The sequence below is a fragment of the Protopterus annectens genome, chromosome 13.part0, assembly GCF_019279795.1.
Source record: "Protopterus annectens isolate FY-2018-M chromosome 13.part0, PAN1.0, whole genome shotgun sequence".
NCBI classification, from domain to species: domain Eukaryota; kingdom Metazoa; phylum Chordata; order Ceratodontiformes; family Protopteridae; genus Protopterus; species Protopterus annectens.
Window position 1 is genome coordinate 715610556 of NC_056747.1, and position 25622 is coordinate 715636177.

General features: G+C 44.0%; 1 protein-coding gene across 1 annotated transcript in view; it reads left to right on the forward strand.

The window, feature by feature from the left end:
• The window catches only part of SUPT6H (SPT6 homolog, histone chaperone and transcription elongation factor), a 2620423-nt gene that overhangs the window by 548004 nt on the left and 2046797 nt on the right, over positions 1–25622 (forward strand). The window contains exon 9 of the mRNA XM_044054882.1: positions 13951–14040. Within this exon, the coding sequence (XP_043910817.1) occupies positions 13951–14040 (90 nt within the window). The remainder of the gene's footprint in view (positions 1–13950; positions 14041–25622) is intronic.

The following is a 25622-nucleotide window of genomic DNA, read 5'->3' on the forward strand; positions in this document are numbered from 1 at the left end:
AGAAGAGCAAGACACCTACTGTTCCTCCTCTGAGGAATCCATTTCTTACACCTACCAAATAGCTTCACCTCAGGAGTACTACTCACTAGATAAAGAATCTATTGAGGGAGACTCCTCCAGGCAAGATTACATTTGGTGAAACTGTCATCAAAATGAAAGAATATTTCAAATGGGATACCTCTCAAATGAAATACTCAGAATAGGTATTTTCAAACTTTTTACAAGTAGAATCCCCATCCCCTTCGGCCATCCCACCTGACATACCTGCATACTTGGATGCCTTTACCTCTGTATCAGTCGCACCAAATTCACAGCCACCTTCCCCTGCATTGCCAGACCACTTCTACAATGTGCCTGATGACCAAAAATTCCTAGTAAAACCTCCCCTGGAAGACCCAGCTGTGATTGCCACCTATCCTGATAAACAATCCAGACCCATTCCATCTGCCTTGCTCTTACCCACTGACAAAAACAGCAAATCTGTGGATAGAATTTATAAGAAGGTGTATACGTCTTCCACTTCGGCTTTTAGAGCCATCAACTATCAGACACATACAACCAAATATGCTTTGGACCTGCTCTCTCAAGCCTCTACCTTGCTGGCCATTATTCCTGACTGCCCTTCAAAAGCTGACATCTCTTCTAAACTATCTCTGGCTCCCCAGTAAGCCAGACACTCTATTAAATTCAGCTAAGATGCTGCAGAAGCTTCTGCTAGCTCTGCAGCATCTGCCTCTGTTCTCAGGAGATATTCCTGACTTAGACTTCACTTACCAGAAGACTTTGTCTAAGATCTTACATGGCCTCCTGGACACCAATTTTCTGTTTGGAAAACAACCTGCAGATCTTTTTAGAAACCTGCAAGAAAAGAGCAAGGAATTACAAGACATCAAACATTTGTCGGTGTCCCCATTCCCCATTTGTTACAGGAACTACCCTGCCAAGGCCACATTTGTCAGACGTCACCTGGTCTCTGCTAGAACTACCTCTTCCAAACCTGGAAGAAGTACTAGAAGACAAACCACTTCCAGGCCAGCTACCCCACAGCCTCCTCCTAGGCAGCCTTTTCAAGACAGAGGAGGTCCCAGTAATGTGACTGCCTTGCCCCATTAACCCTCTACGCCCACCTCTCCCGCTGCCTCCCCTTTTAGATAACCATCACCACATAGATGGGTGTTGGCTATTATCCAAAAAGGATACTTCATCTCCTGGAAAGAAAGGTCACCACTAAGAGGGGAGAGGAAGTAACCTTTTTGAATAATAGCAAAAAGGATACTTCCTCTACTGGAAAGAAAGGTCACCCCTAAGAGGGAGTTCCCTTCCCCCAGAAATCAAAGATACCTCCTACTGCAGGTTCTGACAGACCTTCTGAACTTGGGCACCATAGAACCTGTCCTGTCAGAACAGGAGGGAAACGTCTTCTACTCTCGACTGTTCCTGGTTCCAAAAAAGGATGGACCATGGAGACCTATCCTGGACCTTTTTTCTTAAATCTATTCTTAAAGGTGCCCACCTTCAGAATGCTGTCTCCCAAGCTTACTTCCTCTTATACCAGCCAAGGCTTTCATGGCCACATTGGACCTAAAAGAAGCCTATTTGCACATACCCATCCTATCCTCCCACAGGAAATGTTTACATTTCTCAGGACTCCTCTCATTTCCCCTTTAGTGCCTTGCCCTTGGGTTTGTCCACTGCACCTAGAGTGTTCACAAATTGCCTGGCTCCTACCTTTGCTTATTGCAAAACACAGGGAATTCAGATTTATCCCTACCTAGATGACATCCTGATCCTAGCAGACTGTAAAGAAACCCTTTCAGCCCATCTGCAGTTCACGCAGTCCCTTCTGCAAAATCTGGTGTTCACCCTCAACCTCCCAAAGTCTTCCCTGACCCCAGAGCAAGACAAGATATTTCTGGGTTGCAGAATCAAAACAGACTTAATGAAAGCTGTTCTACCCCAAGACAAGGATAGCTCCCTGACCTGCCATTTCATAGCCCTGATGCAGACCCAAATAATAACTGCAAAGCAATTCCTAAGTACCCTGGTCTAATGTCAGCCACCATCCCTATGCTTCCACTAGCCAGAATGCATATGCGAAAGCTGCAGTGGTATCAAAAAAATAAAACATTTGGTCCCAACACCAGCATCCCCTGGAGCAAGAAATCTCAGTCCTACCCTACCTAAAGGCAGAGGTCAGCTGGGAGATTCACCATGTCCAGCTCAACCTGGGCCTTGTCCTCCAGCCTACTCTGCCAACCCAGGTTATGAATAGAGATGCTTCAGACTCAGGATGGGGAGCCACTATGGCATCCTACAGGGTTCAAGCAACATGGCACCCTTCCTTAAAGGTCAAATATATAAATGTGAGAGAAATGACAGCAGTCCTTCTGGCTCTTAAAACCTTCAGTCCCAGAGATGTTCTCCAAATAATGACTGACAACACCACAGTTATGTGGTACCTCAACAAACAGAGAAGGAAAAAAGCGTACCACCTTTGCAGACTAACCTTACTGATATAGGATCTGTCCTGTTGCCACAACTTATCCCTGCAGGCATCCTACATCCCCTCGCAGGACAACATACAAGCAGATCTTCTAGGCAGGACATCCTCTCCACAACACGAATGGATGCTGGACAGGACCATCTTCCTAGACATTGTCCACCGGTGGGGTACTTTTCAAATAGACCTGTTTGCCTCACCCCGGAACAGACAACTGCAGACCTTCTGCTCCAAGACCTACTCCGCTTGGAGAGTAGATGCTTTCAGCATTTCTTGGAAGGGGAAGTTTCTATATGCCTTTCTTCCCTTCCCACTAACTTAGAAAGTCCTGAAAGTCAAGAGACAAACCAAAAATCTTCTTGGTGAGTCCCTACTGGCCAAGGCAGCACTGGTTCCCCCTACTTCACAATCTAGCCAAGGGCAATCACCACAAGTTACCCCATAAGGTGGACCTTCTGACACAACAAAAGGGGAACCCTCATCCCCCCACACTTGCAGATGTTGTCACTGACAGTGTGGGTGATAAACTTATAATTCCCTTCAGGCACCACTACTCAGAGGACATGCTTTCAGTCCTGAGGTAGGCCAGGAAACCTACTAAAAGAAAATCATACCTAGCTAAATGGGAAAGATTTTCAAAATGGTGTCTTGACAAGGGAAGGGATCCATGCATTGCAGGTACCCCCTAGTTCTTGCATGTGTATGTCAACTAGTAAAAGGTGGGCTTTCATACTCTTCAGTAAAAGTTCACCTTTCTGCAGTCTCAGCCTGTTTACCACTAGACTCTCCCTTACTAGCCAGGTCTGATGTAAAGCTATTTTTAAAAGGGGTCTTATACATTAGGCCTCCAAGAAAGCCCATCCCACCACTCTGGAACCTTAACTTCATTCTAGAAAAGCTAACCTAGCACCCATTCAAACTGGCTGGGACAGCTACTCTACAAATGTGTACATGGAAAACAGTACTGCTAGTGGCCTTAACTTCAGCCAGAAGGGTGTCAGATCTACAGGCCTTAATGGCCTGCCCCCCCCCCCAATACTGCTTTCCACAAGGACAGGGTAACACTAGGAACTAACCCCTCCTATATGCCTAAGGTGGGCAATGATTTGTCATTAAACCAATCTGTTCACCTTCCCACCATCTACCCCTCTCCTACTAATGAAGGGGAGAGGATACTTCACTCCCTGGATGTACACAGACAACTATGATTTTACCTGGATAAAACAAAATCCATTAGAAAATCCAGTCAGCTCTGTTTCATTCCATCCCATGGCTCTGGGCAAGGCAGTCTTCAAACAAACCATCGCCTGTTGGATCAGGAAAGCCATTTTCCTCTGTTACTCACACCATGGCAAAAAACACTCATTGGGGGTAAAAGCTCATTCCACCAGGGCAATGGTAGCCTCCAAAGCCTTTCTCAAAGGCCTGGACACAACTACTATTATGGAAGCAGCCACATATTCCACCATTCACACTTTCACCAAACACTACAAGTTCGACAGTGTCTCCAGAGCACGGGCAGGATTTGCCAGGGCAGTCCTACAGGGCTTTGTAGAATTAGCCTCTTCATCCGCCACCCTTGCTTCCAACTAAGTTGTGGTAGTCTCCCACGACAAGAATACAGGAACATAGGAATAGAAGGACATAGAATAGTTGTGTAAAATCTTGCCATAACCATAATGTTCTTCTCTTCCATGTTGCAGTATTCCTTCCCACCCACCAAAAACCCCCATATCCTTCTCTTACTCAGTCTAGCATATCCTTAGGCCCCTGGTGTACTATATCCTACCCTGGGACCTAGAAAAAAAAACACATAAGGGGCTCCATGGCCCTAGACCTGACATCTCCTCCTGCTGGGCCTTCTACTCCTTCTCCTGGGCTTTCAAGTTCTGAGGTCTGTGTGTGCAGACGTCACATTTAAGGCCCCTGGTTTATGGCCCTACATGTGACATCCCATGCAGCTGCAACAGCCAAGCTGAAGCTTTTGTATAGGAGCCGACGTATGGGTCGCCTGAGGTGGAAAATCCCACAACAAGAATACTGCAACATGGAAGAGAAGGACATCTGTGGTTATGATAAGATTTTACATAACTATTCTTTGCTTTTCTCCATTCCGCAGGAACAAAGCCAGTGGTTAGGCTACGATTGAAAAAGGTACTTAATGGTGATGCTAGTTCATGTTTTAGTCCGTTTAGAAGACAGCCTGAGATGCCATCTGGTCCCATAGAGGCTGTTTTTTGGCCTTGGACAAGGCTTTGATGACCTGCTCTTCAGATGTGTAGGGTGGCAGGGGAGTGTGGGGGAAGGTTTGTGATGCATTTGGAGGGGATCAGGGAGTAAGAGGTTTGCCAAACCTGTCCACTAGCAGGTTTGCTGTCTCTCTGGGGTCAGTGTGTGTGTGTGATACGTTTTGTCACTAGTTCTGCACGTGCTTGGGTCCTACCTTTTAGGCTATGTATGTAGCTGTAAAAGGCCTTATGACTATATTTGCCTGTGCTTGGTAAGTTTTTCTCAAATAAGTCCTTAGAAGATTTGAAAAGTGTTATTTGCCTGTTGAGGCTGAGGAGGGTGCTTTTCCATTGCTGGGGCCTCACCTTTGTTTGCTTGGACAGTAATTTTTTGCATTTGTTGTAAAATTTGTTGATGCTGTATGTCCACCATGGCAGCTTGTTTTTACTTGGGGCTCTGGCTTTAATTCTTTCAGGTACAGCAGAGTCTGTACACTTATGCAAGTGATTGTACAGAGCTTTAATGAAAGCTTCATTGTAGTTATTATTTCCAGCTAAGGTGGGGCTTAGAATGCATTTATACCTTCATCTAGGAGGGTATGATTTGCTTTGGTGAAGTTAGTCTGATTTTTGCCCTTTGTGAGTTCAGGTGTTAATGCCAGTTTGAAGGTGACTGATTTTTGGTCAGATTTAACTAATGAGGGTCCAAGAGTTGCTGCAGTGCATCTGTTTGACATGGTAGTAAGGAACAGATCTAGTATGTTTTTTCCTTTTGTCGGGGTATGAGCAATTTGCTCCCTGGCATTTGAGTTAACAGAGTGAAGGAACTTAAGCACTCGCAAGTTAGGGCTAGAGTAGGTTTCCCATTTGATGGTGGATAATTGAAATCCCCCATAACCAGAGTGGTCAGTAATATTTGGATTGTCTCCAGTTTGGTCAAGTAGACTTTGTGCATGTCATGACCCATGGAGGGGGATTTATAGCTGACTATGACTTGAATGGGGGTCTTACCTCCACCATAGCCTGAACTTGGAGTAGTAACTCCATGGAGTTGTCCAGTCTAACTAGACAGGAGGTGAATTTATCTCTAATATAGATATAAACACAAACTCTTTTGCTTCTTACACATTAGTTTTGTGATCTGAAGGTGTGGAAGGCGTTGTAACCTTGCAAGGCTGGTGTACACTCTGAGGTCTTGAACCATGTTTCTTTGACTGCACAGACATCTACATCTTCAAGTGACAGAATTGCTTCCAGGCAGGGTGTGCAGTTTTTGGTTTAAACTCCTAGCGTTTAGCAGCATGACCCTTATTTTGTTATGATTGGCAAATTTCAAGTCAGTAAGTTTGTTTTCAAGACTTCACCTAAAAAGGCACTATGGTGGAGGCAAGAGCCTTTGCCACCAGCCGAAAGCCTAGCCGTGCCAGGTGCAAACGGTCTCTGGCATAGCAGTGAAGTTTGTCAACCATGGCTTCCCAGGGTGACAGGAGCTTGATTCCCCTTGAATGACACCAAAAACTAAGCCAATTATTGAAATCACTTTCTTGCAGTCCAAGCCACTTTCCACTGTCACTTTTGACTTCTGCTTTTCTTGGGTCCTTCATTCCCATCCTGTCTTTCCTCTTCCAGCCCCTTTTTCTTGCTGACATTACTGGCTCTCACCCTTTTAATTTTCTTTTTTGGAGTTTTGGGATTTGTGCACCATGGGCAGCCGCGGTGGTGCAGCGGTTAGTGTTGCCGCCTCACAGCAAGAGGTTCTCTGGTTCGATCCTCTGCTGGGGTGCCTTCTGTGCGGAGTTTGCGTACGTGCGTGTGTATGCCTTCTGTGGAAGGTTGGGTGCCGGGCTGACAACTTGACACCGTAAAACTCCACTGCCAGTCATGAGCGGACAGGTGATCCGCTGTGGGCAACCCCTAACCGGGAGAAAGCCAGAAGAAGGAGAAGAGGGATTTGTGCACCATGGGGTGGACATTGGCCAGTGTTGGAATTATCACCTGGTCTACTGTGCCTTGGAGCCAGGTATTTTCCCTCTGGTTCTGTAGGGCAAAAAGGATTTGAAGATGGTCTTGACCTCCGCTTCTTTTATACTACTGACTTCCTTCCACCAGGAGGAGGATATTGGCTGAATCCCTGGGGGAGGGTAGAGCTTTGGCTGGCTGGTTTGTTGCAGACTTTACATGCACTGCAGGATATACTAGGATACAACTACTTCAACACCTGCATTTCATAGGTGTGTAACACAAATACTTTTCCAGCTTACCTCAGTATTTGTTTGTTTAGAAAGGAAACCTGAGGGACTGCAAAAAAAATTAGTATATGCAGTCCATACAGGTATGTGAATATATGCATAACATACATGCATTGCATAAATTCGCGCACACAGGTGCTGGCACTTTGGGCTGGGATTGGTTCCCCTCAAAAGAGGAAAAACACTAGGCATTTATTGATCTGTTTTGTGCTTACTGTCAGAAGCTGTGTCATCTTATACCATGTCTGAATTGTAGTCTTGATTTTTCATTTCTGAGGGTTGATGTATTTTTGAGAATTTGTTTTGGCTGCTTTCCTCTGCTGGTAAATTTCTCTACTTTTTGGCCCTGATGCAGACTGTACTTGTGCAAAAAACCCAAAACAAAACAGACAAACACAAAAAAACAAACACATGCTCGAAATTCAAGTTTGGTGATGTTCATCGTGCATACAGCTGCAGTCATAACAGATGGGTTCTCCTGCCGTCAGGCGGGTCCTCGGTCGGCCGAATTCCAAAGTCTATGTCCGGCGTCGGTTGTCGTCTCCTCTTCCCTGATGTCAGTGCGACAGGGGTATAAAAGAACCAGCCGACGCCATTTTCTTCAGTCTTTTTTGCCGCGCGGTGCCTGAAGCAGAAGCAGTTCGCAAGTGCCGGTCGGCCAGCTCCTGAGATTACGAAAATTTGGAAACCGTAGTCTTCTTAAAAGCTAAGTACCCCGTTGGGGAAACTTTTCTTGCCTCAGACCGATGTCAGACAAAGTTAATAATTGTATTTCTTGTGGGAAGCAAATACCGCATAAGGATTTCCATTCCCTCTGTATACCTTGTTTAGGCCCAGACCACAACGTCTCGGTCTGTCGCTTTTGTGCTACATTCAACAAGCGCACTATTAAGCGTCGGGCGGAGTTCGCCCAGCATTTTTTTTGAAAAGCATTTAACTATAACATGTCGTCGGATACTCAGACTCTGGTTTTGTCTAAAAAAACGCAAAGACAAGGACCGACACTCGAGGTCTGCGGCCTCTACCGACACCACGCCAAAGTTGACTACATGTGGTCCAGTTCTCAGCGAGGCGCCTACGCAGCCCCTGATTACCGACGACACATCTTTGGTGGTGTCTCCTGTACCCGAGGTCGCAGGCTCCTCGGCCCACACTCCGGCTACAGATACCAAAGCCACTCTTGGCGTTGAAACACAGAATGTGGACAGGTCCACCTCCACTCAAGGTGTCTTCAGACCTTCCTCTTCTTTCTCCATCAAGGCTTTCACCAAGTCTAAAGCAACCTTGCACCCTAAGAGACAAGCTACACAGGGCCCATCTCCAGGCCCCATGCCTAAGAAACAGATGCTTAAAATGGCTGAGGATTTAATTACTCTAATCAGAGGTTCTCAGCCACTTCCGGACAAAAGGCCCAGAGTGGAGGAAGATTCCCCCTTCTATGATCAGGGCTCCATTATTTCAGAACACTCTGATGATCAGGAACAGTCTTACTCCCCTTTTGAAGACTCTGATGCAGAGGAGTCTATTCCTTCTGTATCCCCCCCCCTGAGGATTACTCATTTGGGGAAACTTTGCATACCTTAAGGGAACACTGCCACTGGGAAGGCCGGGATTATTCAGATTCCAAGAAAAGGCTCAGGGAATTTCTTTTGTTACCCCAGCACAGGCCTCTGGCTATACCTCCTGTCTTGGACATCCTAGATGATGTTTACTCAGAGGCCTGCCTTAACCCGGACTCTCTACCTTCAGCTCCAGTTAAGCCTGACAGGTACTACAGGGTTCCTGACTCACACCAATTTCTATACAAAAGCCATGCTGCTGACCTAGAAACCATCTCACAGGGGCCCAAGGGAGTTAAGGCCTCCATTGCCAAAAATCCATTGCCTTCCGAGAGAGATTCCAGATCCTTAGAAAGGTGGGGAAAAAAGGTATATACCTCTGCTACCTTAACCATGAGGGCCTTAAACTGTCAGTTTCATATGCTAAAATACCAACAGTTTATCTCAATTGAAAAGTAAAATGTCACAACCTGAACAACCAGACTTGAAGTTGTTGCAGGATTTGATGCATAGTGCAGAACAAGTGGGTAAACATACCTTACAATGTGGTTTTGATGCTCTAGAGGCCTCATGTAGAGCTGCTGTTACAGGCTCAGTCATACGTAGGCATGCCTGGCTCAAGGAACAAGCCTTGCCTGATCATGTCAAAGCTAAATCACTAGACGCCCCTCTTCAAAAGGATGTACTATTTGGGGCAAATGCTGAGGAAGTATTACGGAAAATGGAGGAAAAGGCTAAATCAATGCAAACTGTGAAAGAATTTCTGCAGGTCCAACCCCCACGTTTTAGTAGAAATTGGCCTTCCAAAAACTGGTCCTTTCCTGCCACAGACAGACCGCAGAGAGGCAGATACAGGCGCCCGAGGGGCAGAGGACAATCACAAGGATCGTACAGAGGCAGACAATGGCAAGCTCCTACACAAGGAGGTGGTGAGGACAATTTGCAATCTTTCAGAAAGCAAACCCAATGACTTTCCCCTTTGCATGCCAACCAGGTCTCAAATGGCAGCCCCCTTAGGAGGAAAGCTGGCACTATTCTTAAAAAAATTGGCATGTTGTCACAAAGGAAAAATGGATCCTGGACATTATAAACAGAGGCTACAAATTCCATTTTCATAACCTTCCAAAAACGAGAGGCATGCCAAACCTGCCACACAATCAAAGGGCAGAGGCACAAAAGCAAATTTCAGATCTTATAAACATGAAAGCTATTCAAGAGGTACCTACACACGAGCAAGGTCAAGGTTTTTATTCCAGGCTATTTCTGGTGCCAAGGAAGGGAAAAGATTGGAGACCTATTTTGGATCTTTCCATCCTAAACACATTCCTACTCGTACCAAAATTCAAGATGCTCACTCTACAGCAACTTCTTCCCATGCTGGGCAAGGAGTCTTGGCTGGTAACATTGGACCTCAAGGAGGCATACCTGCATGTCCCAATCAGACAAAATTGCAGAAGATACCTCAGATTTCTTGCAGGTTCAACCCATTATCAATTCTCTGCATTGCCCTTTGGCTTATCTACTGCACCCAGAGTATTCACGAAATGCCTGGCGTCAGTAATTGTCTACTGCAGACTTCAAGGGATACAAATATACCCTTATTTGGACGACTGCCTGATCCAAGCGGACAGCAAGCACATTCTTCTGAAACATCTGGCTTATGTAAAAATGTTATTAAACTCTCTGGGATACACAGTCAACAAAGAGAAATCAAGGCTAATACCCTCTCGGAAGATAATTTTCCTGGGTGCCAATTTGGACACAAACTGCCAGACGGCCTACCTCACGCCAGAGAAACAGGGGCAACTAATTCAATATTTCAGAACACTGGCAAATTGCACCAGGCTGACTGCAAGGAAAATCCTGCAGGCTCTGGGATTCATGGCATCTTGCATCTTACTAATCCCATGTGCAAAGCTGCATATGAGAAAACTACAATGGTACCTAAAAAAACATATGGTCTCAACACAGCCACAGTTTGGAAACAATAATACCACTAATTCCATGTCTGCAAAAGGAATTTCTGTGGTGGGCTCAAGCATGTCAAACAAACACAGGTCTTCCATTCAGCAAGCCTCAAGCAAATCAAGTCATCACAACAGACGCCTCGGACTACGTCTGGGGAGCGCACATGACAGACCGGTGCATTCAGGGCAAATGGTCCCAAAAAGAAAAGCACCTTCACATCAATCAAAAAGAAATGCTAGCAGTAATAAATGCTATTATAGCTTTCAAGGACCTTCTACAACCAGGTCAAATATTGATAAGAACGGACAACACCACAGTTATGTGGTACATAAACAAGCAGGGAGGAACACATTCTTATCCCCTGTGCAGACTGGCCATGTCACTTTGGAACATGCCCATGGGCTTACAAATGGAACTACAAGCACAGTACTTGCCAGGCAAGGAAAACACGCTGGCAGACAACCTAAGCAGGAATATGACAGATCCACACGAATGGAAGTTGCATCCAAAAGTTTTTATAGAAATAATCCAAGAATGGGGAAGGCCAGACATTGATCTCTTTGCCTCCCACAAAAATCATCAATTGACAAAATTCTGCTCAAGGATCTTCCATCCAAAGGCCTGGAGAGTGGACACTCTCTCTTTCAGTTGGACATCAGTGACAGTTTATGCCTTCCCGCCTCTTCCTCTGCTGCCCAATGTCCTATTGAAGACCAGAGCAGACAGACCAAAGATGATCCTCATTGCTCCGGACTGGCCAAGGCAACACTGGTACCCACTCCTGAGGAGCCTGACGCATTCCCCACCATGGACCCTGCCTCTAATGCCTCTTCTTCTGACTCAGCACAGCTTCAAAACTCTTCACAGTCAGCTAAAAACACTCAATCTAGCCGCATGGAAGATTCCTTAGCATCACAGCAGGCCCTACTCTCCAAAGAGGTGCAGGATGTCATTTTGGAGGCCAGAAGGCGATCCACTAGAAAAGCTTACACCGCAAAATGGAAACGTTTTTGTGTCTGGAATGAGAAAAAGGGCCAGAACCCTGGAAAACTGAATTTACCTCAAATACTACAATATTTGGCTGAACTGCTAAGCAGTGGACTTTCGTTCTCCTCCAAAATCCATGCCTCAGCCATTTCTGCAGAATACAACACTGATCCACCTTTATTCTCTCACCCTCTATTAAGACAGTTCCTCAGAGGGGCTAAGAATTTAAGACCTCCAAGGAAACAACCAATACCTGCTTGGGATCTTTATTTCATTCTGGAAAAACTGACTTTGCCTCCTTTTGAGCCAGCTGCCTCATCAGATTTGCAATATTTGTTCTGGAAAACAGCTTTCCTTCTGGCTATCACTTCAGCTCGTAGAGTTTCAGAACTACAGGCTCTCATGGCTGTCCAGCCTTTTATCATCTTCCATCAGGACAGAGTTTCCTTATGAACCAACCCGTCCTTTATGCCTAAAGTGGTATCCAGGGTAGCTTTAAATCAGGCCATACATTTACCTACTTTTTATCCTAATCCTCAAAACAAAGGGGAGAGATTACTACATTCCTTGGACATCCACAGACAACTGCGTTATTATTTGGACAGAACAAAACCTTTCAGAAAATCAGAACAGCTCTTTGTGGCCTATGTGGTAGGAGCTCAAGGAAAGCCAATTTCCAAACAGACAATCCCAAAATGGATATCCCACTGCATACGCTTTTGCTATTCCTTTCGTGGCAAAACTGTACCTACAGGCATTAGAACTCATTCCACCAGGGCCGCAGCCACCTCTGCAGCCTTCCTCAGAGGAGTTCCTACCAAGGATATTTTGGAAGCAGCCACCTGGAGTTCTGTGCATACCTTCTCCAAGCACTACAACCTACCATTATACTCCGAGTCTAGAGCAGGCTTTGCCACTGCAGTCTTGCAGGGCATTTTGGCTCCTCCTAGTTCCACCTAGTGCCTACCACCCCTTTCTTAGCTTTGGAATTCTACCCATCTGTTATGACTGCAGCTGTATGCACGATTAACATAGTACAGTTTTGTACCTACCATAAATGTAGATGTTCGAGTGCTAATACAGCTGCAGTCCAGGTTTCCTTCCCTCCTTCCCCTCTAGGGGTATCCTTTTATGGTGTATTTGCTTGCAACTACTGTTTTTTGATTATATTGCATTGCATTACTACATAATTTTATGCATTGCCTTCCTTCTGGGGGCACCTGACATCTGGGGCAAGAAAAACTGAAGAAAATCGCGTCGGCTGGTTCTTTTATACCCCTGTCGCACTGACGTCAGGGAAGAGGCGACGACAACCGACGCCGGACCTAGACTTTGGAATTCGGCTGACCGAGGACCCGCCTGACGGCAGGAGAACCCATCTGTTATGACTGCAGCTGTATTAGCACTCTAACATCTACATTTATGGTAGGTACAAAACTGTACTTTTTGTACCTCTCATTTTGTTTGAACTGCTAGGTAGGCCCTGAAGTTTGCTGGATTGTAATGTGACCTTTGCCCCCACTCACTGGTGCTACTTTGTAAAGATCTAAATCTCCTAATGTACCTTAGTCTTTTGAATACTTAATTTCTTCAACTTAAACTGATTTACTATCTCTGCATGCCTCTAATAGTAGGGAGAGGTGTCTCCCCCCTTATTATGGAAACCATATTTTGATGCATGAATTTAGAAATTCATAACATTGTAGAAGGGGCATTTTAAGACATGTTAAGTTTCTGATGTGCATGAAGTTAAACTGCCTTTCATCCGGACAGTGTATTTTTATTAAATGCTGTAATGCAAATCCGGGTTGTTCTGACCTGAAACTTTCTGTCAACACAAAGAAAAGGGTAGCCTAGTTCCTAGATTACCTTTAAAACGAGTTAGTCTTTGTTTTCAAACTGTTAAAGTGAACGGGTGTTGACCCCAATTAGAGGTTAGTGGCATAAAATCTGCATAATGGAAAAAATGCCATGTGAAATAATTACTGAAGAAATGGGTGTTCTTATCCTGGGGTTGCTGTTTGCTCGTAATGTTACAAGTGAGTATTTTTATTTTGCTGTGTTCTTTTCTTAATTTGAGAGAGTAATCATCTAAGATAGTAAAAAGTAATGTTGCTTTATTATGGCCAAAGTGCAAAATTGTAATTTTCCTGGTGGTATGGGTTTATGGTAGGAACATTACCTACAGGTTGAATGTTGAGGCTGTTTTATCTGTCTTTCACTGTGGTCAGTAATTTATTATGCAACACTGACAATTTATGAAGGTAACAGTTACCTGTTTAGATTGCTGTTTGAAATACTAAGTGCCACTATCTATTGGTTTAAATAATGTATTTCAGCCCATTGACTTGTTTGATCTTTCACCATAGACTTCAGAAAGTGAAGAACAGCTTATTTTTTGTGAATGAACTACTAGGTAAGTTGTACAAATCTGATGATTTTTGTACTTTTTATTTCAGGTCCCTTTCATTGCCTTCTATAGAAAGGAATATGTGGAACCAGAGTTGAGCATTAATGATCTTTGGAAAGTCTGGCAGTGGGATGAAAAGGTGAGGTATTTTATCAGTTTGCCATCAGACTGTTTTTACGTTTATTATGTTGAGAATTGTTTTTGAAAACAATGACTTGACAGAAATAAAGGCAGTAGTAGTAGTTTGTCTGGCAGCACAGAGGGTTAAGACTGAGGTATTAAAAGCTGCTTCCTGTAGTTAGGGTAAAGGGTTTGATTGCTTTCACCTCTGTTTGCCTACTGTGTCAAGGATCAAGTTACTTGACCCGACAGTGCTGCTGGCTGTCGCTTGAAAAGGGACACGAGTCCGGTGGGCTTACCCAGTTAAGCTGTATTAAAATTATTTCATGTGGTTCAGCTACAGAATTGTTTGTTAGGTAGTTAGTCAGAGAAGAGCACTGATCCAGCTAGACCTCTTTCTTGTTTGGCCCAGGGTTGCAACACTTAAAGTAACGATTACAGTAATTTGCATAGAATTTGAAGTGGTACAAAATGTTACAATGTAGAAATCAGTGTAGTAGATGAGCACACAACATGAGACAATACATTCAGTATAACTGTTCACAATAGCTACAATTGTAATAGATACAGAGGAGAGGGAATAGAATGTTGGCACAGAGGAGAGGGAATAGAATGTTGGCTCCTAAAGGAGGAGGAACCAGAGTGGGATGGAGGAGGAGGCATGAACACGAGGAATAATAAGGAAGGTAATGGTGATTTGGAGAGAGGAGAGTAGATGGTGAGGGTGTGCTTCTTATGAGTAAGTTGATTATGGTGGTGGATGTGGGGAGGCATACCTTTCAAATACCCCTGATTTTCTCATATTTGTCTGTCCATTACAAAGTTTGTGCCACTGTCCCCATGCTGCCCCTTGGCTGACTGCACATGAGGAAGTTCCAGTGGTACTTGAAGAATGTCTGGTCCCAACACGACCACCTCCCAGACTTCCAGGTGTCCTTCCTCCCCTGCCTGAAAAAATAAATAAGGTGGTGGATTCAGCAAATTCACTTGAGTCCAGGACCACCCTTACAACCCCTCAATGCATGTACACTGATGCCTCAGATCTATGATGGAGAGCCACTATGAATGGACTCAAGGTACAGGCTTAGTGGGAGCCTGCCCTCCGAAAAAAAACACATCAGTATAAGGCAAATGACTGCACTTCTCCTAGCCCTGAAGGCATTCCTCCCTCTCCTACATCCAGATCCCCTCCAAGTCTTCATGGACAACACCACAGTGCTGTGGTACATCAAAAAACAGGGTGGGACCAGATCCTACTTACTCTGCAGACTGGCTGTACAAGCATGGGAGCTGGCCACTCAGTACAAGGAAACACTACAAGCAGTGTACATCCCATCACAGGACAATGACCATAGTTCTACTCCACAAAAAAGCACGGACTGTTGAAACACACAACGAGACGTCACCTCCCAGTCAAGCAGGAAACAAGTTCTAAATAGTAAAACCTATAAAATTGTTAGAATACAAGTCCAAAGTGCGTATCAAATAACGCTTTTATTTATAACAAAAAACAGCGTTTTCGCTGTAGTAACACCACAGCTTCTTCAAAAATGGTTTCTATACTGAAGAAGCTGTGGTGTTACTACGGCGAAAATGCTGTTTTTTGTTATAAATAAAAGCGTTATTTGATACGCACTTTGGACTTGTATTCTAACAATTTTATAGGTTTTACTATTTAGAACTTGTTTCCTGCTTGACTGGGAGGTGACGTCTCGTTGTGTGTTTCAACAGGACAATGACCAGGCAGATGCTCTTGGCAGGTAAATGTCCTCAAGATCATAAATGGATGTTGCACAGAGATGTCTTCTAGACGTAGTCCACTAGTGCTGTACACCTCGGATAGATCTGGTTGCCTTTCCCCAGAACAGAAAATTACAGCTGTTCTGCTCAAGATACCACTTACCACAAGCCTGGAGAGTGTATGCCTTCTCAATTCCCTGGAGAAGGGTGTTCCTATATGCGTTCCCCCACTTCCCTCTAATACAGAAGGTCCTGCTGAAAATTCAGAGGGACAGAACAAAAATCTTGCTGGTGACCCCCTATTGGCTAAGGTAGCACTGGTTCCACCTTCTTTTACCACTAGCCACGGGCAGTCACGTTTTGCCTTACAAGGTGGACCTCATCACACAACATAAGGGATCTCTCATCCACCCACACTGGCAAACCCCTCAGTCTTACCCTGTGGGTAATAAACCTCTGTTCCGTTTCAGACACCTTTACTCGGAGGACGTGCTTTCTGTCCTGCAGGAGGCCAGGAAACTTACTACTAGGAGATCTTATTTATCAACATGGAAAAGGTTCTCCACTTGGTGTCTTCAAAGGCAGCTTAGACCCATTTCAGGTGGATATACCTCTAGTTCTGGCCTGTGTGTGTGAGCTCCTTAAGTCTGATTTTTCTTATTCTTCAGTGAAAGTACATCTGTCTGCTATTTCAGCATGTTTACCTCTTGATCCACCCTTGTTGTCCAGATTGGAGGCAAAACTCTTTCTCAAGGGGGGTCCTGCATATCAGGCTGCAAAGAAAACTCATTCCTCCTCCTCGGGACTTGAATTTTGTTCTGGAGAAGCTCGCAACTACCCTCTTTGAACCAGCAGCTTCTGCCACATTAAAGATGTCCACCTGGAAAACTGTTTTGCTCATAGACCTTACTTCAGCCAGAAGGGTCACACAGCTACAAGCAGTCATGGCCTCTCCACCTTACTTCATGTTCCATAAGGATAGGGTCTCCCTTTGCACTAACCCTTCCTTCATGCCCAGAGTGGTCATTGAACTGTCACTTAACCAATCTATCCATTTACCCACCTTCTTTCCTTCACCACAGAATGACAGAGTGTGCTCCATTCCCTAGATGTTCACAGGCAACTGAGGTTCTGTCTGGCTAAGACTAAGGACATCAGAAAGTCAACCAGCTCTTTGTATCCTTTCACCTCAGGGCCCTGGGGAAAGCAGTATCCAAACAGACTGTATCCTCCTGGGTTTCTAAAACTATGTTCTTCTGCTACTCTTGCCATGGTAAAGAGTTACCCCACAAAGTGAGACCCCCACTCTACCAGGGCTGTGGCCTTCTCAGGGGCCTTCCTGAAAGGCCTTGATACAGGCACCATCCTTGAAAGCTACATGGTCTTTTGTCCACATTTTCACTAGACGCTAGAAATTAGATAACATCTCCAGAGCTAGGGCAGGATTTGCTAACATCATCCTCCGTGGTTTCTTGGAGACTGCTACCTCTTCCTCCACCCATCTATCTGGCTGAACTTTTGTACTCTCCCACATGCAAGAATACTGCAACGTGAGAATAGATGAACAAAGATTAGTTGTGTAAATCTTACCATAACTATAGATGTTCTACTCTTCCATGTCGCAGTATTCTTTTCCCTCCCTCCTATCCCCCTGTAAGATTGTTTTCCCTTTCTGGATGGCATTTTTTCAGCTGCGTTTGGACTATTGTCCGACTGAGCATTTATTTCTGAGGTCTGTGTGTGCGGATGTCATATTTATGGCCCGCGCTTTATGGTCCCAGTGTGGGACATCCCACATACCTTACAGCAGCCAAGCTAAGCTTTTGTGTAAGAGCCAGACGTTTGGGTCACCTGAGGTGGAGGATCCCTCGTGAGAATGCTGCAACATGGAAGAGAAGTACATCTGTGGTTATGGTAAGATTTTACACAACTAATCTTTCTGTATTTTTTTTATAAGTTGTTACAAAATGTAGGATTCTGACAGATTATGAATTGCCCCACAAGAGGCAAAATATCCTGTACATTGTGTGTTTGAATAAGAGTGATGATGATAGCTGTGAATTATTGCTACCACTTTTGAACATAAACTTTATATAAATATTGCTTAAATCTCACTTGAGGCTGTTAGGAAATGGAATATCTATTTATATATATATATAAATAAATATATATATATATATATATATATATATATATATATATATATATATATATATATAATATGTATATATTTATATCTATATATTCGGACACCTTTCCCCTACCCACTATTCAACCTCTTTAAAACTCCCACAGATGCACTATATTATCACACGTTACTTATCAACTCACTACCGCCTACTCCCCACTGTCCCATCTATACCCACTAACTCTCCCCTAGACTAAGTTGAAAAGCTTTCCCTTAAAATGTCAATGAACCGCATATGAACTTGTTTATATTCTCCTCCTCTGACAGACTGGCTAGTCTTTTTATTTTTTCCATTCTTCTCATCTTCATTACATCTTCATGATTATTTCTAATAATAAAATTGTATGTGTAAACCACAATGCTCATATAAATATCTTATGTGTAGTATGTTAGCAATTGTTTCTGGAACTTTTCTACTTTTCTCCCTGGGCCTCCGCTGAAAATGGACAGCTTTGTCCAGTCTGACCTCCCCGGTAACGAATGTAAAATAAAATGAAATGTATATCTATGTGTGTGTGTGTGTGTGTGTGTGTGTGTGTGTGTGTGTGTGTGTGTGTGTGTGTGTATATATATATATATATATATATATATATATATATATATATTTTATAGACTGCACTTAATAGATCGGATTTTGATATCCATGGGTTTAATAGTCTGTTACTTTTTGCAAGGAAAGTGTAATTTAAGAATACAATTTATACTGCAGAGTGTTCCAAAAAAAGTACTAAGCAGATTAATATGACATCTGTCTTTAAAAGTGCCTTGAGTGAATTGAATAACAAGATTACTTGGAAGACAAAAAATTAAAAATAAGAAAAATGGGTTGTATAAAAAGTGAATTGTTTGTAAACAACCTTATTACAAGAAATCTCATGTGGATTTGTGCAAACTGCTAAAATTGCAAGATCTGACAAAGAATTTTGAGCTTCAGTTATTGAATCAATATCAGGATAGTAAAAGAGCTTTCTGTAAGTATATTACTGTTAGATGGATAAATCTCATATTTTTTTGTGGGAGGTTTATATCAAATTTTATACCAAATATGGTAAAATATTCAAGGTGCATTTTATGTATTTGTGGAACTAATGTATTGCAAAATAGTATCCTGCTGAAGAGCAGAAATGTGAATAGGTTAGAGTAAGTCTGTGAAAAGTGAAAGCCCTTATCAAGTTCCTAAATATTCATAAAGCTAAGAGATTTGTTAATATTAGCAATCTTTATATTAACACCCTTGGGTTTTCTTTTTTGGAACCATTGAAGTTATTTAAAAATAGATTTGATACTTGAAATATAATGGGCAGCGGGAAATTAGTGACTAATTAGATTTCCATTTAATAGTAAAGGTAATTGCCACTATGTTAAGAGCTACTGATCTTATTTGTCTTCTTTCGTGTATGAGGAATTTGATGGAAACATTAATCTTGGGTAGAACGAATCCTGAGCTGTAGAAGGAATGGTAACTTGTCTGTTCCACCAAATACTTAAAAGTAAGATCTATGATGATCTGACTCCTAACTTTCAGTTAAAACATTATGGATTAAGTTGTAAATGGACGCCTATAGGTAGATGCAGTTTATATAGACTTTTGAAGTGTCTTTGATACAATAGATCATTAAGTAAATTGGTAAGATTGAATATATCAGGACACATTGTTAGAAGGATCAAGTAGTGGTTGACAAAAAGAGGTGTGTAGATTGGATAGAGAGAAGAAACCCAACATTATATAAATCTGGTTGACCATCAGATGTCCATACTTGGACTTGACATATTTAATCTTTGGCAGATATAAGTTTAGGCAATACTGTTTTTACATCATTTATGCTGGTGTTGTAAAGATGGACAAAGTTGTTGCTGATGTTGGCAGATGAATCTTACAAAGATGCCTGATTTACTTAAGCATTTGGGAAAGTTTAACAAGATGGCTGTTAATGTGGAAAAGTCTAAATGTGTGTCATTTGGGAGTCAATAAATGTAACATATATACCTTGAGTAATGTAATTATAGAATATGTTAATGCATTTTGTGACCTGGACGGTAATGTAGACAAAACTTGGGTTTTCCAAACCATATTGAGAAATTGTTTAGATGCTAGTAATAGTCAGCTGCATACTGAGGCCAAATTCTGAGTATGGGGCCCTGATATGTTATGTCTAGTGGAAGACTGTTATTGAGAAAATAAGCTAGTGTAGAGGAAATTTGGAGAGAGACTTGAGCATTTTGGTATAATTAACTGTTAAAATATGTTAAAATACTTGGAAATATTTTCCTTACCATACACAACATTAAGCTGTGATATGATGGTGCATAAATGTTTATGGGAATCATTCTTATTCAGATGCACTGGACTGTTACAGTGTTCAGTCAGGGAGAATGTGTAAAGAGTCTTGGCAAAAAGTCACGGGGAGCTGGTTCGAACAACTGATTACTTGAAAGTTTTAGGTGTGTGTCAGATGTCAACAATTTTGCAACAAGATTAGGTGTTCTTTAAGCTTTTTTGAGAGGTTTAATGGCAGGTATAATGGAAAAGTACTTTTCCTTGCCCGTACATTTGTCTTAGCCAGTTGACAATGGTCTTCTAGAAGGGCGGGAGACTTAAAAAACCTTGACACGGTTATTAATAGAACATGCTGGAGGGACAGATTCATCACCCAGAGACTCCCTATGCTGTGGAACAAAATCCCGGTACATGTGAGGCAGAGCACTTCGCTGGCCTTGTTCAAGAGGAATCTTGACCAATGGATGGGGGATCGCAGATATACCCCAGGGATTACTTCAGTGTCACTGCTTGACAGAGGCACAGCAAAATAATAGGCATAGTTTTATTCAAACTAAAGGGGTGGCGAAAGCCAAATAACTATGGGCTAGGCTTATAAATGCCCTTGGGCAGATAGCCTAGTATGAACCTATGAACCTATGTTCACTTGGCAAGATTACACAAGTAATTTTAGATGTCCTTCTATTCCAGTGTTGCAGTATTCTACATGTGGGTTTACCCTTCTTCCTCTCCAGTTCTACTGGCCAGGTTTCCAAATGTTTTCGGTCCCTTTAGGTGCGTCGGACGTGGCTGCTGGAAAGTGGGCTATAAAAGTGACGTGTGCACGCACCAGCCCTCAGAACTTTTCAGCCAGTCGTATGCCAGGTGCTCCTACTTCTCGCGGATGTCTGATTGAAAAAGACTCAGTTAAGTACCCTGGTGGGGATTCTTTCAGTCCTACTTGTTGTTTATTATAGTCTGTTAATGTCATCGTAAGAGCAAGTGCGGTCGGCAGATTCCCCACAAAGACACATATGACCAGTGTCTCTTTTGTCTAGACAGGGAACATGACCAAGAGACCTGTGCCATTTGCCATTCGTTTGTCCCAAAGACTTTACACCGCCGTTTACAAGCCCTAAACCTCAGAAAATCAGAGCTTGAAACAGCTAGGAATGAAGGCTGCGCCCGACGCCCTGTCCGAACCACCTAGGAAGAAGGCCCAGTCCTCTCGGCCTAGCTTGACTGAGGATCCGGCATCCACCAATACAGATACAGTGGGTACCCCTGAGGAAGCCGCAAAAATCTTGAGCGGATGACACGTTCACAGAGGACGCCAGGGAACCAGCTTTCAGTTGGAGTTCACTGGATACCACCTCCGCTCTACTGATCCGTGACCATAGACCTTTTCCAAGCCAGATTCTGGCTAGGCCTTTGAAAAAAAAAACAGAAGACAAGACACCTTACCCCTACTTCTGAAAGCATGCTATATTGGCAGGCCTTCAGCCGGAGCTTATTCAATGCCTTTATGACCCTTAGGCCGTCAGCAGAATCCTCTGCCACTGCTCCTCCCCTCCTTAGTCCCAGACCTCCTACCCAGTAAAGGAGGATAGAGTAGCTTAAGGAAGAGAGGATTGTCTGACTCCTCTGAGGATTCTCTTTCCTACTACTCCATCCAGATCTCATCCCCTTTAGATATGGTTCCCCTGAGGAGGGCTCTGTTGAACCTGACTCCCCTGTACAGGATCTTACTTTTGGGGAAACTATTAATAAAATGAAAGACCACTTTAAGTGGCAATCCTCAGATATGTCTGATGTTCATAAAAGGTTTTATGGCCTTATCCAAATGGACACTCCCAGTCCTGGTATTCCTCCCATCCAACCTGCCTTTCTGGATGCTTTTGCCTCAGTCTCCACTAGCCCGGACTCCCAACCTCCAGCGCTCTGGAGTGCAGATAGGTTGTATAAGATTCCTGAGACAGAGAAATTTATCCTTAAATGCCCCCTGGTGACCCAGCCAAGATTTCTATCTCTACGGACAGGACCTCCAAACTGCTGCCTTACCACTACTATCCTCCCAGCTGATAAAGACAGCAATACCATTGGGAGGATGGGAAAGAAAATTTATGCTTCGGCCACCCTCTCATTTAGAGCCACAAACTACCAAATACATACAACCAAATACTCTCTAGCTCTCCTGGACAAAGCCTCTAAAGAGTTAGGAGACATCCGTGATTGGGCTGCCAAAGCCTCCGTGTCTTCCCTTATGGCACTCATCTCTGAAGTGAATAGGCACTCCGTGAAGTGTAGATATGATGCAGCTGAAGCCTCAGCCAGGACAACTGCATCAACTTCAGTATTAAGGAGATACTCATGGCTACAACTGCATCCTCTCCCAGGGGATTTCAGGGCCAAACCCCTAGACGCACCTTTGACCCATTCAGCACGTTTTGGTGAAAAAGTGGCTGACCTTTTCAAATCTTTACAACAGAAAGGTAAAGAATTACAGGACTTGAAACATTTTTTGGTTTTGCCTATTCCCAAGTTCCAGAGGAACTACCCATCCAAGACCCACTTTATCAGGAAATCCTCCAGGCCTGCTGCTCCACGGTCTAGAAGACCCCCTAGAAAAGACGGCTTCCTCTGTCTAGGCTGTCTCAGTCTTCAAGCCAAAGGCCTCCCTTTCCTGATAGGGCAGGTAGTGTTTGACTGCCTACCAAAATTTTAGCCTACACCCCCCCCCCCCATCCACCCCCTTTTCTACCCATCTCTGTCACTGTCTGCCTGCTTGGTCACTCATTACTGCAGACAAATGGGTCCTATCCATCCTGCAGGATGGCTACTTCATGTCCGGGATCACACCCCCATCAAGAATGGGCATCCCACAACCCCCCACCCAGTCAACTACCCCTCCTTCATCAGGTGCTACAAATTCTTCTCCTTCAGGGCACCATAGAGCTAGTTCCAGCACAAACAAAAAGAAAAGGATTCTATTCCATTATCTTTTTGGTACCCACAAAGGAAGGGCTATGGAGGCCATTTCTAGACCTCTCTCGCCTTCCTAAAGATCCCTACTTTCAGGACGCTCTCCTTGCCCACTCTCTTTGCACTAGGGTTCATGGTAATCCTGGACATAAAGGATGCTTACCTTCACATACCTATAAAGCCTGCCTTCAGGAAATACCTAAAGTTTCTGGTGGGCTCATATCACTTTTAGTTCTGTGTCTTGCCCTATGGGCTTTCTACTGCACCCAGGATATTCACAAAATGCCTCGCTCCGGTCATTTCTTACTGCAGGGAAAAGGGAATTCAGATATTCTCTTACCTAGACAACCTCCTAGTCCAGGCAAAAAACAGGGAAATTCTTCTAAGCCATTCGCAGGACCTTCTGATTATCCTCTAGTCTCTAGGGTTTTTGATCAGTTTCCCAAAGTTCCACTTCAACCCTACAAAGGATATTGTCTTCCTGGGTTGCAGAATCAGAACAGACCTCATGAAGGCCTTTCTTCCAGCAGAAAAGGTGGTATCCCTTCAGAACTACCTCACTTCTGCTGTACAATCAACAGAACTGACTGCAAGGCAATTTCTCAGACTTCTAGGCTACATGGCAGCTACCATCCCCATGTTGCCCGTAGCAAGGATGCGCATGAGGAAACCGAGTGGTACTTCCAGTCGGTATGGATCCATCACTCCCAGGATTCCATTGCTCCCCTGCTTACATCAGGAGCTGAGGTGGTGGGTAGCCCAGGTAGTCCAAAACCCAGGTCTGCCTCTGCAACCACCCTCTCCATCCCAAACCATGTACACAGATGCCTCAGACCTGGTCTGGGGAGTGACTCTGGGGACAAGGAAGATACAAGGTTTGTGGACAAATACACTCAGACAAGACCACATAAACGTGAGAGAAATGAGGGCCATCCTTCTGTCTACAGGCCTTCCAGTCATACCTAGAGCAGGGCCCTCTAAAGATATTCACAGACAACACCACAGTCCTGTGGTATCTCAACAAGCAGGGAGGGACGAAATCCTACCTTTTATGCAGACTAGCTCTGCAGATGTTAATTGTGTTACCCTGCTGCAGTTATCACACTTGGGTTATCCTGCCGTCAGGTGGTCCCACAGTCGGCCCGAATTCCAAAGTCTTGGTCCGGTGTCGGTTGCTGTTGCTTCTTCCCTGACGTCAGTGCGTCAGGGGTATATAAGAGGCATCCAACGCCATTTTCTTCAGTCTTTCTTGCCACGCGGTGCCCGAAGCAGAAGCAGTTCGCAAGTGCCGGTCGACCGACACCTGAGATTTTCGATTTGAATTTCAGTCCAAAGTCTTCAATAAAGCTAAGCACCCTGTTGGGGAACATTTTCTTGCCTCAGTCTGATGTCAGAAAAAGTTAACAATTGCATTTCTTGTGGGAAGCAAATACCTCATAAGGACTTCCATTCCTATTGCATTCTTTGCCTAGGCCCAGACCATGACACAGGTTGTCGGTTTTGTGCTAGGTTTAATAAACGCACTATCAAACGCCGTTTTGACTTCGCACGGCATTACTTTGGTAGGAAATTCAATTATGTCATGCCGTCGGAGCAGCAGACAACTGCAATTCATAAAAAATGCAAGGATAAGGACAGGCAGCTTAGGAATAAGCCATACCCCAGGGCCTCAGCTGGGCTTGTCGCCGGTTCTCCGGTTTTCAGTGAGGTGCCTACGCAGCCCCTGATGACTGCAGAGCTGGAACCCCAGACAGCTGCCGACTCAGCCATCTACCAACACCGGAGCAGATTTAGACACCGGTGCATAGGAAACACCTTCGATTGCAGAAGGTGTCTCCAGACCGACTACACTCACCATTAAATCTTATGCTAAACTTAAAACTCCTTTAAAACCTAAGAAAACGTTCATCAGTCTACAGGTCAAGGCCCCATGCCTAAGAAACAAATGCTTAAGATGGGTGAAGATTTAATTACCCTTATCAGGGGTTCCCATCCCCCTCCTGATAAAAGACCAAGACAAGAGGAGGATTGTGCATCCTCTGACCAGGTTTCTCTGTCAGATTCTTCTGAGGAACAGGATTACACTTTTCCACCTTATGAGGATTCTGATGCTGAAGACTCTATTCCCTCAGCATCTCCCCCTGAAGACTACTCCTTTGGGGGAACATTACATACCATGAGGGAACATTTCCACTGGGAAGGCCAGGATTACTCAGATTCTAAGAAAAGGCTCAGAGAGTTCCTTCTATTACCGCAGCACAGACCTCTTGCTATTTTTGTGGATGATGTCTACTTGGGGTCTAGTTTAAATCCAGACTCTCTACCTCCTGCTCCAGCCAAACCAGACAGATACTACAGAGTACCTGACTCACACAAATTCCTTTATAAAAGCCCTGTAGCTGACCCAGAAACCATTTCCCAGGGTCCTAAGGGA